The 22,898-nt window shown below is 49.3% G+C and overlaps 1 protein-coding gene across 2 annotated transcripts in view; it reads right to left on the bottom strand.

Annotated features, from left to right (window-relative positions):
* The window catches only part of RNF43 (ring finger protein 43), a 63,506-nt gene that overhangs the window by 7,254 nt on the left and 33,354 nt on the right, over positions 1–22,898 (bottom strand). For both annotated transcript variants that reach the window (XM_044248594.1, XM_044248595.1), the window contains 4 exons: positions 8,919–9,041; positions 1,854–1,928; positions 1,611–1,742; positions 873–977 (listed from right to left, as the gene is read on the bottom strand). In XM_044248594.1, the coding sequence (XP_044104529.1) occupies positions 873–977; positions 1,611–1,742; positions 1,854–1,928; positions 8,919–9,041 (435 nt within the window). The remainder of the gene's footprint in view (positions 1–872; positions 978–1,610; positions 1,743–1,853; positions 1,929–8,918; positions 9,042–22,898) is intronic.

Below are 22,898 nucleotides of genomic sequence, written 5' to 3'. Positions count from 1 at the left end.
TCCCACTGCCTGCCTGATATCTTAACTTGGATATCTAATAGGCCCATCAAATGGCATTCCTAATCCCATTACCCCCCCAACCACACACCCATCCTTCCCTGCTTTAAAAACTTAATTCAGATCATGGTACTGGTTCTGCTCAAAATCTTCTCGTATCTCCCACCTCACCCGGAGTGAAAAACACTGTCCTGTCAATGGCTTCCACAGTCCAGCAAACCCCCGTCCTCACCTCTCACTCACTCTACTCCAGCCTCCTGGCCCCCTGGCTGTTCCTCAGACATACTGGGCACACTTCTGCCTCAAGGCCTTTGCCTGTACTGGGCTCTCTGTCCCATCATGCTCTCCCCAAATACCTCCACAGACGACCTCCTCACCCACATCGGGTCTTTCCTGTAAATGCCATCCCCCCAGTGAAACTTTCTCTGGCTTCGCTTTTTAAAAATTAACCCTTTCCCTTTACATTCCCTCTTCCCTCTTCTATTTTATTTTTCTCTCTGGCACATACCACCATCCAAATATACCACATTATTTATTTGCTTATGGTCTATCTCTTCCCATTAGAATGAAAGCTCCCTGCGGGAAGGGATCTTCTGTCTTTTTGTTTACCCTGCTCTGGCCAACACCTGGAACCGGTGCCAGGCCCCCTCCAGGAGCTCTATTTGCTGAATAAATAAATGAATGGGCAAACCTCCGTGGAGGGGCTCTACAAGTCAGAGGCCACGGTATTTAGATGTAAATGATTTCAAGAGCCTAAGGGCACCTTCTTTCCTCCCCTTTTCCCTTCCCACTCCTTTATCCTCCCCCTCACAGGAACATGCCCACCTCCCACCCACCCCCCCACCCCCTCCTCAGTGCCCCCCACCCCAGCTCACCGGCCGGCTGTGGCGGGGGCGGCACCGGAGGCGAAGCACGGAAGCCAGGATGACCACAAAGATGGTGCCCACCACTGTCAGGAGGATCCACACGTCATAATCTGGCTGGGGAAGTGAGCAGAGATCGAAGAGAGTCATACTTCTGGAAGGAGGTGGGCCACCATCTGGGAGAAGCTCAGGTGCCTGGGAGGCAGAGAGCCAGAGGTCCCCTTGAGTCTTCTAGCAGCGGGGAGGAGGTAGGGAGGAACCTGCAGGGGGTGCCAAGTGGTCCCTCTCTGCCCACGGGCATGCATAGGAGAGGGCCCTCCAGATGTTCCCTGGGAGAGGTACTCTCTGAAGACCCATCTGCTTGGGAGAAAGAGGAAAAGGACCCCCTGCAGAATGGCAGCCTCCCAGTGACCCCCTGGGTGAGATTTCCAGTTGGTGGAGAGACACCAGCCAGGGATCAGGGGCTGGGGGCCAGGGTATCAGTCTGGCTCTGCTTCTCTGTGCTGGGAAACCACGCAGCTGAAAACAACTTTAGAACTCAGCGACCTAATCTTCTCATTCTGCAGATGAAGCCCAGAGGGGCAAGAAACGTGTCCAGAAGCACACAGCTGGTGTGTGAAGATGAATGGTTAAGGTTTCAGAATTCTCTTTGGCTCCAGGAGTGCAAGGGCTTTTGATGGGAGTTGCCACAGGAAGAAATGGAAGTGAGAATGGGTGCCAGGGCAGGGGCTGGAGATCTGGCGTGCTTACCCAGGTTGGGGGCTCCTTCAGCTCAATCCTAACATGGGCCTTTCGGTTTTTGTACACAAACTCCATCAGCTTCTCGGCGTCCTTACCCCAGATCAATACCACCGGCCACGTCAGCCCCAGGGGCTGCTGCAACTGCAGGAGAAAGAGTACCCACAAGGGCTGCTGTGTCCTCACTTGTCTTTCTCCCGGCAACTTGATCTCCCTCCATCCAGCCCCCTCAAACACCCCAGTGTCCCTGGGTACCTGCTCAGCAGCAGCTCGATCCTCCGTGATATCAAAAAGGACAGCGCTGGCTCCTCGCTCCCCCGCCATCCGGGCCTGCAGAGACACACAACAGTGGTCCCCCTCAGTCAGAACAGGACACAGCCCACCTAGGCCCTGGCCTCCCCCTCCCACAACTATCCCTTCCTCAGGCATCACACACATCGTACCTCTGCACACTTCTGTACCCCAAGTCTGCCTTCACTAAGAGCTGGGATAACAGAAAGCAGGGAATGACCAGCACCCCCAGGGAGTGGGGAAGGGTGACCAGTCCCCAGTACAGAGAGGGAGAAGGGGAGAAAAGATGGCTCCTTTTAGAGCTGGGCTTTCCACGGTCCTACACTGCCTGCCAAGAGGAGCTTGTGGGCATCCCCCAAAGGCCTGGGACCCTGCTGCCACCCAAGGTCTCTGTGGCAGAGCCCCAGGCTCAGCCCATCTCTTGGTGTCCCTCTCCCAGCCACACTCCCAGACACACAAACGTGTTTGCTGACACGTTTCCTGGCTCCAGTTCAAGGACTTAATGGGGGTCCCCGTCCAGTGTTTTATCCCTGAGGTGGCACTGGAGATTTGGCGGGGAGGGACCCGAGGGGCTGTTCCCACAAGGGCACAACTGTGCGTGCAGGCTTGGGGCAGCAGAATCTAGCCAGGCAGCCAGGCAGAACAGAGTAGAGCCAAAAAGAGTAAAAAGGCAAAAATCTAGCAGCTCTGGGTGTGGGGAAGAGAAGAAAGATAAGGGCAAGGGGTGGGTGGAGACACAAGGGCAAAGGAGCAGGACAGATACTGCGGTGACTTGGCGGTGACTTGGCGTCGGGCTGCCCTGCCCAGTACCGCCACTCACCAGCTTTTCTCCCCAAAGCCAAGGCTCATCTTGGAAGGGTATCAGGCTGGGACCTTGTGCCCCCAGGGGCCTGCTGAGTCTCTGGGGCTGAGCTGCAGGCACAGAAGGAGTTAATCCCTCTGCCAGCCCCAGTGGCAGGCTGAGGAGCCAGTGCTGGGGCTCACTCACACGCTCAGGCCTTTGATCTCTGCTTTCTTTCCCTGGGGAGAGCCTGTCCAGGCAGGTCTCCTGCCTGGCAGGCCGGGAGCGGGGAGTGGGGAGCGGCTCCTCGCCCCTGCTCCTCACTCCTCGCCCCTGCTCCTCACTCTTCGCCCCTGCTCCTCACTCCCCAGGAGGCAGCAGGGACCGGGGCCCCTCAGAACTGGCAGCTTATAAGCGGGGAAGCCCTGGAAAGTGGTGGAGACACTCAAGTGGGGGCCCATAATGGGTCAGGAGGGTAACTTTCCCCCTTTCTCCCTCCCTCCCTTCCCCCAAGCTGCTAAGTCCTGAGACTGGACTAGCAGCACCCTGGCCCAGCCCAGGCTCAGGCTCCACAGTCTAACCAACTGGAAATTTACAGGACTTCGGAATGAAACTGCGGAAGAAATTGAGAGGTCTGAGCCTTCCGTGTCCTCCTGCTCACTTACTCCCAAGAAGTCCAGCCCAACTAGAGGACCCCAGGCAAAGAGAAGCTCTCCACTCTTCAGAAACGCCCAAGCCAGGGTCCGGGAGCAGCCCCAGAGGACAAGGAGAGGGGCTTCCACTGCTAATGTCACAGGCTAGGCCTTGGCCAAGGCATGGGGGGAGGTGTCACCCCACTAGTGAAACAATTGAGACTCCTGGATCCCGCATACTGCCAAGGCCTCACATTTCTCATGCCCTGACTGAGACCCTATACCCAGCCCAGGCCGGGAAGAGCATGAGGGAAGGGCACAGCCTTCCTTCTCCAGAGAATTTCTTACTTTCCCCACTGTCCCCCTCTTTGAAGGATTGGGGTAGGAAGAGTGGAAAGTAATTACCCTGATGTTTAAACACCCCAGCCCATTATAGCCCATAATTATGAAGCTGTAAAAGAGATCAAAGAGAGCGTACTGGCCAACAGGGGAAACAAACAGGACTTTCAGGCAGTGGGTACCTGTGTCCAGAGTTCTAGGAATCAAAAAGCAAGGCTTGGGGCCAGATGGCAGCCAACTCTGGGGCTGTCCATGCTTCCCTCCAGAACACCTGCACCCCGAAAGTGGGAGAGAGCAAACGAAAGGAGTACTTCTTGGGAGACTGGAATCTGGAAGGTAGAGAGGGTGGGTAGGCCCTCTGCATGGAAATACGGGGCTCCAGAAAAACAACACAGGGATCTCTTTGGGAGCTGTGAAGAGTCAGCCAGCCCCCTTGCTGGCTGCCCACGGCCTCTAGCCCCTGGAACCAGGACACTGCAAGAATTGCACACGACCCTCTGTGCCTCTCTGGGCTGTAGGTTTCCTCTCCAGACACAGAGGCAAGTCTCTGTCATCTCCTCCTCATCAACGACTGACTGAGTACCTACTGTGCCTAGGGCACCAAGCCAGGGAAGGCCAGGCCTTCTAGAACAACTCATCTTCTAGTTGTAGAGACAAGGCATATACATAACACAATGCTGATAACGTTCTAGAGTACAAATGAATGAAATAAACCGGTAGTGCCCAGATCTTTTTTCACTGCAGAAAGCCCTTCCCTCCACCCCCCGACCCCGAGACACATACAGACACACACACACACAATCTGACACAATACACAGTAAAAGTGAGCTGAGTTTGAGGATGGGGGTGGAGTTAGGGAAGAGCCTTGGTTTCCCCCTCCCCACAAAGCGTTTCCATGAAAACTGGTGTGTAAAGCACAGACAGAGACCCTGGCAGCATGCCAGAAGCAAGGGATTTCTGCCCCTAATGGGCTACCTGGGCTGGGCCAATCAGGAAAGATCCAGTAGAAGAGGTGGAATTCATCTGGGCTTGAAAGCAAGGGCAGGAGGAAATAGAAAGGATATAAGCTTTATTGAGACCCACTCTGCCCAGATTGCTCAGGTTTGAGTCCGAAATTTCCTACTGACTGTTATCTGTGAGACTTTGAGCATGTCACTTAACTGCTGTATGCCTCAGTTTTCCTTTCTGTAAACTGGGGATAATAATAGGACCTACTTCACAGGGTTGTTTTGCAGACTATATAAATTAATCCACATAAAACCTTACAGTAGTACCTCAGACATAGTCAGTGTCCCTGAAGTATTAGTTGTTGTCATATCAGCTATCACTACATGCTTTGGGTACATAATTTCATTTACTCCTCACAACTCTACAAGACAGTCATCAGTTTTGATCTGAAGGAACTGAGGCTCAGAGAGACCAAACAACTTGCCCAGGATCACAAAGATGATAAGCAATGGAGGCAGGATTCCCACTCAGGACTTCAGTCTTCCAAGGGCCTAGTTACCAGGTCATGGTCTCTATGGTAGGAGAGGCGGGGCCTTGCTGTCTTCCACCAGGAAATGGGCCACTGCTCTAGTCCAGGCATGACGTGATTGGGGCCTGTGCAATCACAAGGATGGCTGTGGAGTTGCTCACAGAGAAACAGAAACCAATTTGGATGACTAGATAGGGGGAGGGGGTAGCAGTGACAGGAACTGAAGAGTCCAGAAAAATTATGGTGAGGGTTTCAGAGAAGATCAAGAGGAAGTACCAATAAAAGAAAAAAACCAATCTTGTTAACTCTGAAAGCGTGGGTTGATGGTCCCAGTGATGACAATAGTGATAACTGTGATCACTGAGTGGTTCCTATGTGCTTGGCAGGGGGCTGAGAGCCTCCATCTGCACTGTCCCATGAAATCTTCACAATTACTTTCTGATGTAAGTTCCATTATTATTTCCCGTCTGCGAATGAGGAAACAAGAGACCCAGAGAGGTGAGCTAAAGTGTCCAGGTCACACTGAGGGGCAATGGACATGCCGGGCTTCAGGCCCAGGGCTGTCGCCTCAAGACCCCCAGCTCTGTCGATGGTGACAACAGCACTAACGCTAATCCGTATTCCAGAGCAGAGCTGATGGAAGTCAGCAGTTCTCAAACTTTTATCGCTAAAACCCACCTTTTCCCTATGCTGCCCATGAGCCATATATTTTTTATTTTTTTAATTTTCTTTAAAGGTTTTATTTATTTATTAGAGGTAGTATGAGAGCGAGAGAGAGAGAAGCAGCAGGGGAAGGGGCAGAGGGAGAGGGAGAGGGAGAAGCAGACTCCCCGCTGAGCAGGGAGCCCAATGAGGGGCTCCATCCCAGAACCCCAGGATCATGACCTGAGCTGAAGGCAGATGCTTAACTGACGGAAGGCAGGGGCTTAACCAGGCACCCCAAGCCATATTTTTTCAAATGTTTACCAAACTAACTGCATTTGTTATGTATAATTCATTTTCCTATGAGATAACTTGTAACCAAAAGCAAAAAATAAATATTTTAGTTAAGTTTGTGGGACTTATAAATCTTGGAAGTAGCTCAGACACCTCCATTCCTACCTTCACAGACCTCCTTTGGGCCAGGGGGCCCTAGGTAGGAGCTGCTTGGTGAGGCCAAAGGATGAGGTGTAAGGGAAGCCTTGGACCTGCCCTGCTGGAGAACACGGGGCTAGCGCACGCCCACAGAGATGAGGGAGAGGAGAAGCCCTGTGTGAAGCAGCTGAGGAGCGAGTGCAGGGGAGGAAGCCTGAGCGGCAACTACCAAAGCTGTGGAAGAAAAGCAGGTCTCAGGGTCGGGCCAAGGCACTTCTTCTAAACCCCTAATGGTTTTTTGTTTCTGTGTTTGTTTTAGCTCAGGCACCATTTGGTACTTGACATACATCATTTTTATCCTCACAATGATCACTGGGGTAGAAAATAAAAGCCCCATTTTATGGCAGAGGAAACAAAGGCACAATAAGGTTAAGTGCCTCAAAGAGCACTCCCCCCATGTTCCTTGTTTCCTAGCCTCTGCGCACGTGCCTCAGTTCTCCCGGAGGAGCGCGATCCTCCCAGGAGGAGGAGGAAACCTTCCGTGTGGACGGTGTCCTGACGTGGCCCAGTGTTCACAGTATGGGAGATCATACCCGGCTTTAGAAGAAGAGTGGCGCTTCTCTGAGGCCTTCTTTCCTTTTCTCTCCTCCCACACCTGCATCTCTCTCTCTCTCTCTCTCTCTCACACACACACACACACACACATGCTCTCTCTCTCTCTGCCCTCACGTTCGTTCGTACTACCAAACACTAGGTACTCATCTACCAAATGAATAAATGAATGACATTTGCCCATATTCTGTAAAGCAAGGGAGATGGAACAGCCAGAAGCAGGGTAGCTTCAATCTAACAAAATTCTGCTGCTGTTAAAGACCCACAAAGTCTTCTTCTTCTTCTTCTTTTTTTTTTTTTTTAGATTTACTTATTTTTTTTTTTTTTTTTTTTTATTTGAGAGAGGGAGACAGTGAGAGAGAGCATGAGCGAGGAGAAGGTCAGAGGGAGAAGCAGACTCCCCATGGTGCTGGGAGCCTGATGTGGGACTCGATCCCGGGACTCCAGGATCACGCCCTGAGCCGGAGGCAGTCGTTTAACCAACTGCGCCACCCAGGCGTCCCTAGATTTACTTATTTTTTGAAGGAGAGGCAGAGGGAGAGAGATAATCCTGAAGCAGATTCCCCACTAAGCGCCAAGCCTAACAAAGGGGGGGGCTCCACGTGGGGCTTGAGCTCACCACCCCAAGATCATGACCTGAGCTGAAACCAAGAATCAGCCACTTAACCAACCGAGGTACCCAGATGCCCCAAGACACACAGTCTTGCATTGAAACCATGCTCTCCCCCTTCCAGGTGTGTCCTGGCCCCCATTTCCCACATCCTCCCCCCGCCCCCTTCTGCACTGGTGTGGCCAGCCTGGCAGAGCAGCTTCACTCACGTGTGGGGCCACTTTTGAATCCTGCCCACATCCCTGTCCCCTCCATGGGCTCATGGAAGAACCCAGGCTGTTTCCTTGAGACTCCTGGCTCAGGAAGCAGGCCTCAGGAGGATCAGGAAACCCCTAGGGGAATCTGGACCCAGGCACAATGAGCAGGCACAGGGGCTGGGACGGGAAGCTTCCTCTTTTTACCCCACGGGGGAGCAGGGAGCGGGACCCCTTCCTCTAAGCTGACCTTACTCACCTGCATAGAATCTAACTAATCTCTGGCTTAGGTCACCATGAGAATCTTCTCATATGCATTCAGTGTTCCCGGCCAGAATGGGAGGCAACAGCTCAAGGAGATTAAAAGCCCAGGTTTGGGAAGTAGACAAGGCTCAGTTCAAATCACAGCTCCACCCCTTCCTAGCTCTGTAACCCTAGCAAGTTACTTAGGTTTTTTTTTGTTCTTTTTTTTTTTTAAGTTTCTTTCTTTATTTTTTTAATACTCTCTACACCCAAGGTGGGGCTTGAACTCACAGCCCTGAGATCAAGAGTCGCATGCTCCACTGACTGCACCAGCCAGGCGCCCCAGTTATTTAAGTTTTCTGACCCTCACTTGTCTCATACGTCAAATAGAGAATAAAAATGCCTAGCTTTCCTGACTGTTATGCAAAGTAAACAAGATGATACATAAAAAATCTGTCCCACCCGGCCCACGGTCAGCGCACAGGGAACGGTAACTAATATTAGAGCAGGAATCACAAATGCACATGTTCACAGGGCCTTTGAAGTAGCAGGCCAGGGAGGAGCGAGGCAAACCCGAGAGCCCGGCACAGTGGAGAGGCGGCAGCTGCCACCAGCTCCCGCCAGCGATGCCCCGTGGAAACGTGGAGCCACTGGTTTGCAATCTTGCAGGGAGAATGGGAACTGCTTACGGATAAGGCAATGGCATCTGTTTCTGCTATTCTTGCATACGCTCTGTTAAAATTTCTGAGAGGTGGAAAAGCCCTTCAACTGACCCCTCCTTGCTCTGATCTGGGCAGGGAAAGGGGTTTAGGAACATCCAGGTGATGGGGGTGGATATGGGGCAGACAGCATGCCCTAGATGACAGGCTCTGCTGGTAGAGGGTAGTGGTGGGGAAAGGGACAGAGGCTTGAATTTCCACCCCTCTCAGACCCACCATGAGTTAGGAAAACCCGAGTGAACTGGACCCATCTCTCCTAGGCAGCAAGGGGACAGAGAACAAAGGGGCCTCTCACGGCCTGGAGCTGGGTGAAGTTCAGAGCGTGTGTGGGGGCAGGTGTGAACCCACCTTGCTGGCCAGGGACAGGCAGGGGCGGGGGGCCCGCTGGGGACTCTCCAGCTTGACGATGCTGATGAATCCAGGCTCCAGATTGTCGTCATCGCTGGCGTTGCACAGGTACAGGGGGTGGGACTGCAGAGAGAGGGAGAGAGGGAGAGGTTAGGGAGGCTCAAGGGGAGGTGGTAAGCGGCAGGAAACAAGCACCTGCCCACTGTTCCAGGCAGGGACAAGGCAGGTCTCCTAGTGATGAGAAAGAGCAGGGCTTCTCATCTGAAGGCCTCAGAGGAAACTAGTAACCATCAGTTGTCATTTCCGGGGTGCCAGGGCCAAGAACACACGGAGGCAGGGAGCAGGTAGGCAGGAGGGTGTCCAAAAGGGGGACCTCCATGAAGAGTCTGCTGCAGAGCCACTCCAACAACCCTCACACTGCCCCAGCCTCTCTAACCTCCTACTTCTTCTATCTGCTCCAAAACCCCAAGCTAAGAGCCCACATCAGCACGTTCAGAACCTTGCCTTCCCTCCATGCTCTCCCAGGGCAGCTGGGTGCCAACAGTGCCTCCTGAGATCCCCTGAGATCCCCTGGGTGTCCCCTGAGATCCCCAGCTCTCACATGGCTTGGGTCTTCTCACTCGGCACTGCCTTGTTGTTCTCAATAGCTCCCTTTGCCCCTGCCCTGGGCCCATCCTGGGATAAAGCCGGGCACAGGCAGGGAGAGTGAGGCTTGGCTAACAGCCTTGAACATCACACTTTCTGGGGGCTCATCCTGTCCTCAGCAGCAATGCAGTAGAGAGGGGACAGCCCAGTGCCTCTGCTCTGAGGGTGTGGCAGGGCCAGTCTGGGACCCTGTGTCCCTATCCCAGTCAGTGCGGAGTAGTGACTCAGGGGCGGGTGGGCCCAATGTGTGCTGACAGACCAAAGGATCCCCCCCGGCAGAGGGACAAGAGTGCCCTCTGTATACGCAAGGTGACTCAAAGGCCCACGTGAGTCTAAGTTTCCTAGAGTGCTGTGAGACAAAGTACGATCTCGCGTGGAAACCCAGTGTATGCGGCAAGAAAGGGGATTCTGCATGAGGAAGGCATGCCTACTCCCCTGTCCGCTGCTGCTGAAGTCTAAAGGACTTCTAGAAAGAAGCATCAGAGGAACCAGACAGCATTTTGAATTTATGAGGCTGTCTCTGAAGATGATGATGCTGGTGAGGGACTTACGGGCACAGTCACTTTCTGAGAGCACTGTCATGCTACTTCTTCTCACTGTCACTGCAGTTACCCGAACATAGTGGGGTCTCAAACACAGACACCACCCAGCTTTGAATTCCAGTCTTGTGAATACACATCTTTGGGCAGGGGGTGTTGAGATGGGACTGCCATTCTTGCTCCCAGAATTTAAGGAGTACTAGTCTGGGGTGGAGAAAGTTTAGTGTGGAGAAATGTTACGCACATCCCCCTACCAAAGTTTAGTGTGAAGAAATGTTACGCACAACCCCCTACCAAACCCTGGAAAAAGGCCAGCCAGAGCCCGGGTTGTTCTCACTTCAGGCCCATTATCTGTCTGTCTGCCCATTTGTCCAGCCAAACATCCCTTCATTTCTTCATTCTACCAACACCGATGGCCCCCCTGGTGCCAGGCCCTGTGTGATCCGTGGGGGAGTCAACAATAAATAAGATGGGCTCTTTGCCTTAAAGAAGCTCAGAAGACAAGTTACAAATACACTGTAGGGTGATGTTATGACAGGTTCATGCAAAGGCCTGCAGGACAGCAGCGGGCTTCAGGACTCCCTCGGATTCTGAGCAGGTGGTGCTCACCCGCTGGGCCCACTGGAAGGGGGAGGATGCATTCTTGGCAGAGGAGGTACAGCCTATGCCCAGCGTGGAAGCATCAGCAGGGGTCTGAGAGGGACTTCCAGCAATCAGGTCTGGTGGGGAGGGACAGGCAGGAGACTAGGCTGGAAAGGTCAGCAAGCTCCAGACCGAGGAGCAGAGACTACAAGTTTGCACTGGAGAAGGTTCCTCGGTAATGACAGAAAACTGTCTGGGGTGGTCAGGAGGCAGAAGGCAGCTGTTCCAACAGAACAAAGAGGTGGGAGATCCCCCTTCAGGAGACAGATTGAAGCCGTGGGAGTCCACCTTGGCTTGCTCTCCAGCTGCGACCCATGGTCAGCCTTCTTCAGATAACTCCAGCATGCCTCTCATGGACCAGGGTGTCAACTGAGGGGTAGGTCACCTCAGAGAAGAGTTGTCTTTAGAGAAAGGTGTGCAAATATTTAATCACCACTCTGCCCTCAGACCTCTGCAGAGGGAACCAGCATACACAAAGCGGTGCGGTATTGGAGGATGCCTCCGATGAGATTCAGGAGGAAAACTTAGTGTCGGAGTCACCAGACTTGTCTGGTCCTGAAAAGGTTATGGAGGAGGGGAGGGGAGGAAATTAGCTATTAGTCAATGCCTCTTGCATACCAGGCCCTCTAGATGCTATCTCACTATGAGGTAGCTGTGATCATCCCCATCTAAAGAAGAGAATGAAGCTTGAGGCACAGGGAAGTGAAGGTCACACAAGATTATCTGACTCCGGCCTCTGGAGTCATGTAACTCCAAATGAATGCAGAGTCAACCCTCCATTGTCCAGGCTAGTGATGATGGTGATTGTTCTAGAAACTACTGTCTCCATCTTCATCAGATGAAGAAACTGAGGCGTTAAGTGGTTAAGTGACCAGCAAGGAAGAAGTCAAACTTTTACTGTTCGCATATGATATGATACATATAGAAAACCCAAAAGACTCAACCAAAAAATCTACTAGAACTGATACATGAATTCAGTAAAGTCGCAGGATATAAAATCAGTGTATGGAAATCTATTGTATTTCTATACACCAATAATGAAGCAGCAGAAAGAAAAATTAAGAAATCAATCCCATTTGGGGCATCTGGGTAGCTCAGTTGGTTGGGCATCTGCCTTCAGCTCAGGTCATGATCTCGGGGTCCTGGGATTGAGCCCCATGTTGGGCTCCCTGCTCAGTGGGAAGTCTGCTTCTCCCTCTGCCCCTGCTTGTGTTCTCTCTCTCTTTCAAATAAATAAAATCTTTAAAAATAAAAAAAGAAATCAGTCCCATTTACAATTGCACCAAAAACAAAAGATACCTAGGAATAAACCTAACCAAAGATGTGAAAGACCTGTATTCTGGAAATTATAATGCTAACAAAAGAATAGAAGATGACACAAAGAAACAGAAAGACATTCGCTCATGGACTAAAAGAACAAATACTGTTAAAATGTCTGCCTAAAGCAATTTACAGATTCACTTATTCTTTTTTAGATATTTTTTAATTTATTTTTTTTAATTTTATTTATTTGACAGAGAGAGAGAGATCACAAGTAGGCAGAGCAGCAGGCAGAGAGAGAGGGGGAAGCAGGCTCCCCGCTCAGCAGAAAGCCTGATGCAGGGCTTGATCCCATTACCCTGAGATCATGACCTGAGCCTAAGGCAGAGGCTGAGGTCATGCTGAGCCACTCAGGTGCCTCTAAAGATTTTTTTTTAAGATTTTATTTATTTATTTGACAGAGAGATCACAAACAGGCAGAGAGGCAGGCAGAGAGAGAGGAGGAAGCAGGCTCCCTGCTGAGCAGAGAGCCCGATTCGGGGCTCGATCCCAGGACCCTGGGATCATGACCTGAGCCTGAGCCAAAGGCAGCGGCTTAACCCACTGAGCTGCCCAGGCGCCCCTAAATAAATATTTGAAGAAAAAAAAATTTATACAACTCAACACCCTCCGAAAATGAATAATCCAATTAAAAAATAGAAGACATAAACATTTTTCCAAAGAAGATATGCAGATGGGCAACAGACATATGAAAAGGTGCTCATCATCACTCATCATCGGGGAAATGCAAATCAAAACTACAATGAGATATGTCACCTTACACCTGTGAGAATGGCTAAGATCAACAACACAAGAAATAGCAGATGTTGGCAAGGATGTGAGGAAAGGGGAACTCTCTTACACTGCTGGTGGGAATGCAAGCTGGTGCAGCCACTCTGGAAAACAGTATGGAGGTTCCTCAAAAAGTTAAAAATAGAACTACCCTACAATCAGCAATCGCACTACGAGGTATTTACCCAAAGAATACAAAAATACTAGTTCAAAGGGAAACACTCACCCTGATGTTTACAGCAGCATGATCTACAACAGCTAAATTATAGACACAGCCCAAGTATCCACTGACTGATGAATGGATAAGAAGATGTGGTAAAGGAACACAAGGGACTATTACTCATTAAAAAAAGGATGAAATCTCGCCATTTGCAATGATGTGGATGGAGCTAGAGAGCATTATGCTAAGCAAAACAACTCGGAGAAAGACAAATACCGTATGATTTCACTCATATGTGGAATTTAAAAACAAAACAAATGAGCAAAGGGGGGAAAAAGAGAGAGAAAGACAAACCAAGGAAACAGGCTCTTAACTGTAGAGAAGTGATGGTACTGGGGGCAGGTGGGGGGTGGGGTGGGGATGAACTGAATAGGTGATGGGGATAAAGGAGGGCACTTGTCAACTGATGAGCACCAGGTGTTGTAAGAAGTGTCGAATCACTAAATTCTACATCTGAGATTAATATCACACTTTATGTTAACTAACCAGAATTTTTAAAAAACTAAAAAAAAATAAATAAATGTTAAGTAACATGTCCAGAATTATAATAGCTGAGATCAGAAGAAATGAAGAAGTAGGATAATGTAAAAAATAATCATAATAAATTAAGAATAATTTCCATTTTACTTTGAAAACATGATGCCTTCCCCCAACTCATGGCCATCCTAATTAGACATTCCTTAATAAGTCCCTGAAACACTGGTGACTTCTATCCTCCACCTTCCTTTCTTTTCACTCTCCAAGCACCCCCTGGGTGAGTCCAGCCAGTGCATGGCTTTCAGAGATCATTGATTACAAACATATGTGCCCCCAGACCTCTCTTGACTTCCAGACCAAATGTCTGATATTTTGGGCCTGGATGTTTCTGTCTGAAGAAGCTTAAGTGAGACATCTCAATCTCCACATGATCAAAATTGAACTAATCATTTTATCCCTCAAAACCGCTCCTCCTGTGTTCTTTATTTTAGGGATTGAAATCTCCATCCACCTCCTACCCAAGCCAGATGTTGTCCTCCTAGCTTCCTCTCTCTCCTTCAGCCCTAGCCCCACCAGCAACAGCCACCAATCACCAGATTCTAACAATCCTATCTCCCAAACATGTCTCCTCTTTGTCCTCTTTCCTCTGTTCCCACTCTGGCTACTCTAATACAGGCTGCCATCTTTGCTGTTCCAGTTTGCTGAAATAACCTCTTAACTGGGGTCATCTCACTCCCCCCAACCCCAGTTCTCTATACACTAAAGCCAGAGTGGTCTAAAATGCTAACCCGTGTCATTCTTCCACTTTAAGCTCTTAAAAGGCTTCTCATAGCTCTTGGAATAAAGTCTGTGTCTATAAACACAGCTTAAAGGTTCTGCCTGCTCTGGGCTTACCATTCCCTTCCCATTCTTGGTCCCCCCTTGCAAGCCATGGCGCCCCTTTGGTGCCTGCCACACAGTAGGTACTCGACCGGTATTTTTTCTATTAAATATTAAAGGTCGACGCCCAGATAGCTGACAGTTAACTTTAATAAAGGCAACACAATGCACACCAAAATTCTGGTAAAGCTGGCTTTGGGAGATGATTTAGAGAGCAGACGGTGAAGATGGAGTTTGGTGCTTTTGCTTTGAACATTTCAGTCAGGATGATATACCAAGATACTAATTTGAGTTTCTTTTTTTTTTTTTGCTGTTGGGGAAGAACAGAAAAGAATGAAAGCTATTTATGTTTTGTTCTCTGTCTTTTTTTTCCTGCCATTCCAAGAAAAGAGGCCCCACCCCCCTCTATTTCCCTGCCTCAGGGGCACTTGCCCAAAGCAAGTGTTGCTAAAGACCTATCTTCCTGCCTTTTGTGAAGGACTGAACTCCTTGAGGAAAATATTGAGTGTCCTGGAGGCAGAAAGGAGTGTGTAGGGTGGGGGGGGGAGTGGGGGCCATTAGAGTCCCAGGAATCCTAGAGAATGGGGGGCAGAGTCTGGGGATATGCCAAGTTGTAGGAGTCTGCAGGCTGGGCCACAGGAGCAGTAGGGTAGTTTCCAGAAGCCTGGGCCTGGGCAAAGATGACGCACCTCTGCAGATTTCAAGCGAACACTTATACCTGAACAATGGGCACATTTGTGGTGACCAGCACAGACAAGCTTCAGAGGGGTCTCCCAGATATTTGTTTCAGCTGCTCTGTGAAGGGAAGCTCTCAAGAAAACAGATTTTTTTTTAAGATTCCATTTATTTATTTGACAGAGAGAGATCACAAGTAGGCAGAGAGGCAGGCAGAGAGAGAGAGGAGGAAGCAGGCTCCCTGCTGAGCAGAGAGCCCGACGCTGGTCTCGATCCCAGGACCCTGAGACCATGACCCGAGCCGAAGGCAGCGGCTTAACCCACTGAGCCACCCAGGCGCCCAGAAAACAGATTTCTTGACAGTTATATTTGTAGCATGAAAACCATACTCATTACACTTTTGTATGGTTTGACTCTTTTACAGTAAGATTTTTTTCAAGTATTCTCAGATTAAAAATCAAACCAAAAAAAAAAAAAGTCATTCAACTAGGACACCATTCATTACCTAGCAAAGCAGTTTTAGTCTTCCTTGGGTGTAACCCGGGCTGTCTTTGCTTCCTCCTCCAGGGGATTTTCAGCTGGGAAGAAGGCCCCTGAGAAGAAAATAGATCCAAATGCACCTGCCTCCTTAGGATGCAAGGTCTTCTAATAAGGTGTCACCTGTCCTCTCAGTGACACCCAGAGAGAGCCAAGAGAAAGAGGTTTGTGGTATTCAGAGAGGGTGTGGCTGGGGAGGGCCCCCCAAAACCTGACAGGCTTAAGAATTGGTTATCTGTGTGTTTCTGAAAGGTCAGAAGATGGGACACCCTATCCCATATGCTGCCATGAGGGCAAATGAAGAGGAGCCTGAACTTTCTCTCAGGGTCCAGGCCACTCTGGCTGAGAACTCAGCTTTGCACACATATTTTATACAACTATGAAAAGACATGAATATTGTCCTTTAGTGGTATGTGTTGTACTTCCTATTCTTGGATCTGTTCTCTATGTCTCTGTCTTCCTCCTTTAACTTATTTGTTCTGATTTTCCCCCTCCCTTCCAAAATAGACCTAAGGCTCCAATTCTGACTCCGTCGTTTGCCTGTATGATCTAGGGCAGGTTACTTAGCCTTTCTGAGCCCCACATTCTTCACCTACAGAATGGGAGGATTATCATGAAGAACAGAGATAATGAATATATGCCTAGCACCGAGCCCAACACTCAGTCAATGCTCATTAAATGGTAGTTGTTTTATTATTGCATTTGCAACAGTAAAATCCCTCCTCAGTGGAAGGGACAAAGACCTTTCTGAGTGCTACTCCCTTGGTGATTGTCAACAGTGTCTCTGAATGCCAGTGTTCTACAAGGCACAGTCTGGGACAGCTCATTACCCACGGTCACTTCCCTCCTGTGTTCAGCCCCCCAAACCCCACTGAACAAGCTCTTCCAGTTCTCAGCCTGCCTCCTTCCCGTGAAGCGGCCACGTGATCTCATTACCTCCTCACAAAGGGCATTCCAGGGCTCAACCGAGCCCCAAACTTAATGCTGGTCTTTCTTTATCCGCGGCATCTCCTCATCTTAGGGCGTGTGCTTTTGCAAGCAATTCTTTACAGTCTCTTGTTTCCAGCCACCCTCCTCCCCCCACCTCTGCTGCAATAATCTCTTAGTTCTCTGATTCCACATACGGACCTTCACCCAGGCCTTGGACAGGAACTTTACTGCCTGCTACAATTTTGCCTTTGTAATCAGGAACATTGGCCAGGCATCAAAGGCACCTTTCTCCCCATTTCCTCTTTTCAGATTTTATAATCAATCTCTCCTGTGCAACCTCCATTACCTGCACTTAGTACTACCTGACTCTTATCTCCAGCAGTAGGACACACCAGTATCATAAAGTCAAGCTCTGTAGCTCGGGCGTTGGGAAACAGAGTTGGGCCTGAAGTGGCTGCTTCCTGCCTGCAGCACCAGAACAGCCTCGGAGGCCTAGTTTGGCCACCTTGTCCTTTATTAAAGAGGTCAATGTTCACAACCACAGGTTAGATCCTAATGGTGACTGATTAGGCTTGGATTTGGAAACCTCTAGACCTCATTCTCTTCCTTACCTTAGCTTGTCACTACAATCTTTGGGATGGCTGAGTTTCCTACTGAATTAAGCTGGGAGGCTGGGAAATTGTCAAAAGGGGTTTCCTTTTATTCTGTTAATATTTTTTTAAACAAGGAAAATGTATTCCTGCACAGCCTCGGGCTCCCTGATGAGAGTGGACTGGCAGAGAGAGGATGGGTGACAGAGGCCTCCTGTGTTTCTCCCTTGATGCAGAGAACCTCCTGGCGGACAAGTGTGCCAGTGAGCAACTGGGCTGACACGAGAACGGAAATGATGTGCCAGCTTCCAACAGGAAGCAAGGGGACAAAGTCTGAGACAGAACATGAGCTCATCAGAAGTCTAGAGGGGGCGGGGGGTGCCTGGATGGTTCAGTCAGTTAGGCATCTGCCTTGGGCTCGGTCATGATCCTAACATTGGGCTCCCACTCAGCGGTTCTGCTTCTCCCTCTCCCTCTGCGATCATGATCACTTTTGCTCTCTTTCAAATAAATAAATAAAATCTTAAAAAAAAAAAAAAAAGTCCAGCCTGGGGCTTGCATTTTGGAGGTCCTTTGTATTTGCTGAAAGAATTAATAAAATTTCATTTGAATCCAGTTGCCATATAGTTTATTATAAAGAGTTGTGAATTACTAATAGCCGGGCCTGGTTCATGCCTCCATTCAAAACTTACTTTTGACAGATGAGGAATGGGAGACTCAAGTCACAGACTGCCCATGGCCACACAGCTAGTTAAAGGAGGTGGAGGGCTCCAGAATTCAATGCCAGTATCCTCTCTATCCAGCCATGCCACCTCCAGGGGTGTGCAGTAGGAGGGGTTCTGCACGGTACAGCAAGCATTAGGTGCATACCGCAATGCATGGGTGGAAGGCTTCAGGACCTCCATCTGTAGAATGTTCCAACTTGAATCATTCTCAGCAACAACACAGTAGTAAGGTCTGTTTGCTCCTCTTCCTTCCGGGCCTAGGCTCCTTCTGCCCAGCAGCCCTGTTTCCCTTCTGTTCCCTAGGGCTTATCTCATCTCTTCTCCTAGCCAAACAAAGGTAGCCAGACCCAGACACCACTCAGAGATGCTTTCCCAGTGAACAGTCCATATTTGTTTAGGATGAGAAAGGTGTGACCTGAAATTAGAGGTCACAGAAGCTCAGACCCCAATAATGGTCTTTCAACCAGACTACAATTTCCCCTTCTGTCTCGCTCCACATTACAGGTTTCATTCTTCAGTTTTAAAATTCACCTATCCTTCTCTCGGATCTTGGACAAACTCCATGATATAAGTGGACCTCATGACCCTAAAATGGCCTCCACGGTGGGGTTTTCCTGACCCCACACTTTGCCTGGCCTCTATGGCTGGGTAGTTCACAGGGTCAGAAGCAGAGTCATGAGCAGGAAGAAGGGAGGGGAAAGAAGAAAGAGCTAACTAAGTTGCTTTTGAAATAAATTGATATCAGAGAAGAAGCTTACTTGGCAATCATCACAGGGAAAGAGGAAAATCTCCGCCACCCAAGAGGTAGAGCTTCTGTCCATTCTCTTCCCACCCAGAAACACGGCTTGTCCTGACTCAGCCCAGAATGACTTCTGGAAGCTACTCAGGAAGTTAGGAGCAAAGAAGAGGGAGCTCACCAAATGTTTTAATTACATCAATGCTCTTTAGAAGGAAAGCTATGAAACAGGATGCCAAAATCCTGAGGCCCACGAAGGTCAAGACCTCGGAAGACACGCCAGTCACACAGTTTGAACTCCTCTCCTCCACCAGGTGAGGCTCTCAGAGATCAAACCTCTAAGAATCCCACGCTAGGAGGTCCTGAGGTGTCAGCTGAGTTCTGCCCCTCAGTCAGTGACCACTGTCGCAGGGAGACCCTACCGCCTTCACTGCCTTCCATCCTTCGGGAAGCACTGCTCGAGGCCCCTCATTTACCTAAGTCTTGTTAAAAGAGGTCATCCGAGCAAGAGCTGGGGTCTTGGCACGGGTGGCAGTATCGCTAGGGCAACACTTGCCCTCCCATTTCCAGGATAAGGGTCTAAGGAGGCTTGGACCAGGGCCCCTCCTATGGGCGGCCTTCGCTCTTACCACATGACACTAGTTCACCGCCCCCCACAGGGCTCCAGCCCAGCCCAGGATGCTGCCTGAGGACAGTCTTGACACCGTCTGCTTTCCGATTTTGCTGCTGTTACAGCTAAACTCGTGCCAGGGATGGCAGAAATTTAGAGACCTGCTGGAACCATTACTTCTGTCGAGATTTTAACACCAAAAAGACCACAGACTAAAACCAGACAGCCTCTGTGAAAGAAGACCGCAGAAATGAGACTTGAGGACATCAGATTATTCACGTCAATATGCCACAGGCCTGTCCGGACTCCCAGCAGAGCTGAGGTTGGTGAGTTTAACGCCAGGGTGTGAAACAGCCACGTTAATCTGGTTATTTCACACATGCCATGTCTTTCAGGCCTAGTCTCCTGCTCAGAGGTTGCGGGGACTCCAAGTCACCCCACAAACTCGGTGCCAGCTATCCACGACCTGCTCACCGCGGTGCTCATACATCCTTTGAGGGACAGATCCTGTATCCAGATGGGCCAGCACAACTAAATCTGTGGTCAGCTTTGAACTTCACGTTGTGAGTGGGGATGGGAAGTTATGGCATTTGCTTGGCTGGTCCCCGTCCCCAGATCCGGGGCTATAAACACAAGACTGCATGTACATTGGAAAGTGAGTGGGGAGAAAATGGAGCATGGGCCTGCACTTTGGTCAAGAAACAATAGAGGGGCTCTAAGGTAGCTGTGCTAAGAAATGACATTAGGAGGAGAAGGACAAAATTATTCAGGACACCAGCCAACTCAGATGCCCAGAGTCTCTCCTCAGAAGCCACTGGGGGTTGAGATCTGGCCAAGGAGGCTTCTGTTCCGAAGAGGCAACAGTCCGAAGAGGCTTGTGTTGGATTCGACCCAAAGGCTCTAGCCCGAGTGCTGACAGCCCTTTGACCACAGCTCTGAATCCCTGTCCATGGGGTGGCCCTGGGGAAGAGGCCTGCTTTGGGGGGACTGTTTAATGATTTGCCAGTAAAGAACAAGGCAAACAGACTGCTGGCAGCTGCCTGGAGGCAACAGGAGAATAGATTTTTATTCCCACCCATGGTGGAGCCTTCCAGGCAGGAGATAAAAGAAAAAGTGAAAGATGGTGTTGCGAGAGCCTGGAAGGGATGGTGTTTGGGGATCAGCACTATGCTGGGTCTCCGTGAATAACGCCTGGATATCTTGGCATTGCTGCCCATTGGTATTTCCATCCTCTGAATATTTGAGTAATTGCTCATAGCAGCATTTCTTGGGCTCCCAAGCACTAAAGAGTAAGATCTATAAGTGGCCCCTTCTGGCAGGGTTCTAGCGTTAAAGAGGATGAAACCAGAAAAACACTGTCTTGGCTCTTAAGTAGCCTTTTACAGAAAAGATGTATGAGCTGGGAAAGTAGTTTGGTTCTCTGCTAAATTCCTTTTACTTTCTTCTCATGGGCCTTTCCCGATCTCCTCGACAATATAGGGAAAAAAGGGGCCCCTCCTCTTCCCCTGTGAGCCAGACTTCAAGGTCTAAGTCCTGCAGCTTTCCGCCTCTTTCCTCCCTCAAACCTCTCAGCCCAGTCCTGTAATCTAAGTAGCCTTCAGTCCTCAGAATCAAACACCTTCCCCCATCGGTCCCCTAAAATGATAGATTCAAAATTCTTAAATGACACTTACCTCTTACAGTTGTATCAATACAGTGCCCAGGTCTTAGATTTCAATAAATTACTAGTCCTTTCCCTCTCCCCCTAAAGTCGATCCAGAGCTACTTCGGGTCAGAAACTAGGCCTTATTCACCACTGAGCAGAATGCCAGGCACACAGAGATGTGAAGAAAAAAATGTCTGCATGTAGAATTATCTGTTTTAATAAACGGATGTGAGATCAAATAAATTTGGTGGTTTTTTGTCATTTGATCAGGATATGCTTATTTTCAGATTTCTGCTTTCTCTTCGAAAACCTTCCGTATACTCCCTGTAAGTTTAGGTTTTAAAGCCAGCTTACAGTATTTTGACCTCTTAGCAAGGGAGAGTTTGCTTCCTTTTTATATCACACCCAAACCTCCTCTGTCATCCTGAACAAAACTCACTCTTTCAGGAAAATCTTCCCGCTTAACAGCCCATCCCCAGTTACTCTCTTACTGTCTTCCTTCAGTATCAGTGTGCTAAGTTGAACATAATCCCTAATGAGAGAGAAAGCGTCCCCCTGCAAAAAAAGGGAGTGGGTTCCTGCTTTCAAGAGACTAGAGCCCAACTGGAAAGCTATGGCCACGCGCTCGCATACACACAAGGCACTCAAGGCCATTGTCCAACAACACACAGGGAACGCGAATCCACAGGTCACAGCACATCCGCACTGAGACAACACAGAATGAATGGGCAGGCTAACTTATTCTTGTGATATTATTTTGGAAGCGCTCGCTTGTCCTCTTGGGCTGTCTTGTCTAATCTCCCAGATATGATGGGAAGCTCCTTCAGGGCAGGAACCAATTAGAATCTGTTCGAAACAATTTTATTTATCTTTTTTATCCCTACAGCATGGCCTCAAAGAAACTCTTGCTCCCACTGGCCGCAAGCTATAGGGTTGCCTACCAAGATTTTATGAGGACTCAGGCCAGTGATCTGCATGGAAAAGTTCTGGAAAAACTCAAGAGTTGATGTACTCCCAATACTACTCCATATTTTTTCCGAGTGGGTCGGGTTAGCATTAAATGAAATAATGTTTTTAAATAGCATTTTTCTTACCTTCAGTGGGATGAGAGATGAATTATATTTCTTTTCTCCATCCTTCTGCTCTGAAAAGCTGATGTGTCTGAAGCCCAGCTCTTAAGGGCTTTAGCTGAGGAGCCACTCGGTACCATCGCCTTTCCTGTTTCAGATTCCCCGCAGCCTGCTCAGCCCTCCAGCCCACTCTGGTCCTGAGGATGTATGTTCAAACATTCCAAGCATCCTTTAACTCACTCTTTGTGAACATGAGTTCTTTGTCACTTCCTAATTGCTCAGACCCCTTTATTTGTCTTGCTAAGCGTAGATGGTAAAAGATATGAGGAGACCATCAAAGTGCTGAGAAATGGAAGAGGAGTCTTCTCAGTTATCAAGCGGGCTCTGCGGGACAGAAGTTCCTGCTTGCGTCTGTCAGGACATTCGGAGAGGGGCCATCGCCAGACTTAGTGGGTAAGGGAAGTCCTAAGAGAGTTAGGAAGGAGCAGAGCCAAATTTCTGGGTTGAGAGTTCACAGGGCAGTGAGGATCAACAGCCGCACTTTGGAGATCTACACTGTTATCAAGGTACAAAGCAACACTACCCTTTGTCCTTTTTATTTTTACCCTGCTAATGGAACCCTTCGCCCTGAATTAAGACGATAATTCGGCTTTGATGTTGCGTTTTATATTGGTAAAGTACTTTATAATCCCTCATTAGCTATTTTATTCTCCCTTTATTAGTACCACCCATTTTACAAATGAGGGCCAAGAGACAACACAATGTATGTTGGGCTTGCAACCAGGAATCCCGAATTCTGGGCATGGACTGCATGTATTAAATATAATGAAAGGCAATGTGGCAGACCATCGGAAGAGCCACAGAGGAAAGGAATAAAAGTGCCAAAATTCTGAATGCCTTCTTGGGAACTAAACCTCCAGTGATTTAGAGCAAGACCTGAAATGTCCAGTTTATTTTGGCAGCAGCAAA

Source organism: Neovison vison, chromosome 5 (assembly GCF_020171115.1).
Source record: "Neovison vison isolate M4711 chromosome 5, ASM_NN_V1, whole genome shotgun sequence".
Lineage (NCBI taxonomy): Eukaryota > Metazoa > Chordata > Mammalia > Carnivora > Mustelidae > Neogale > Neogale vison.
Note: the sequence above shows the minus strand (reverse complement) of the source record. Positions and strands in the feature narration are given on the sequence as shown.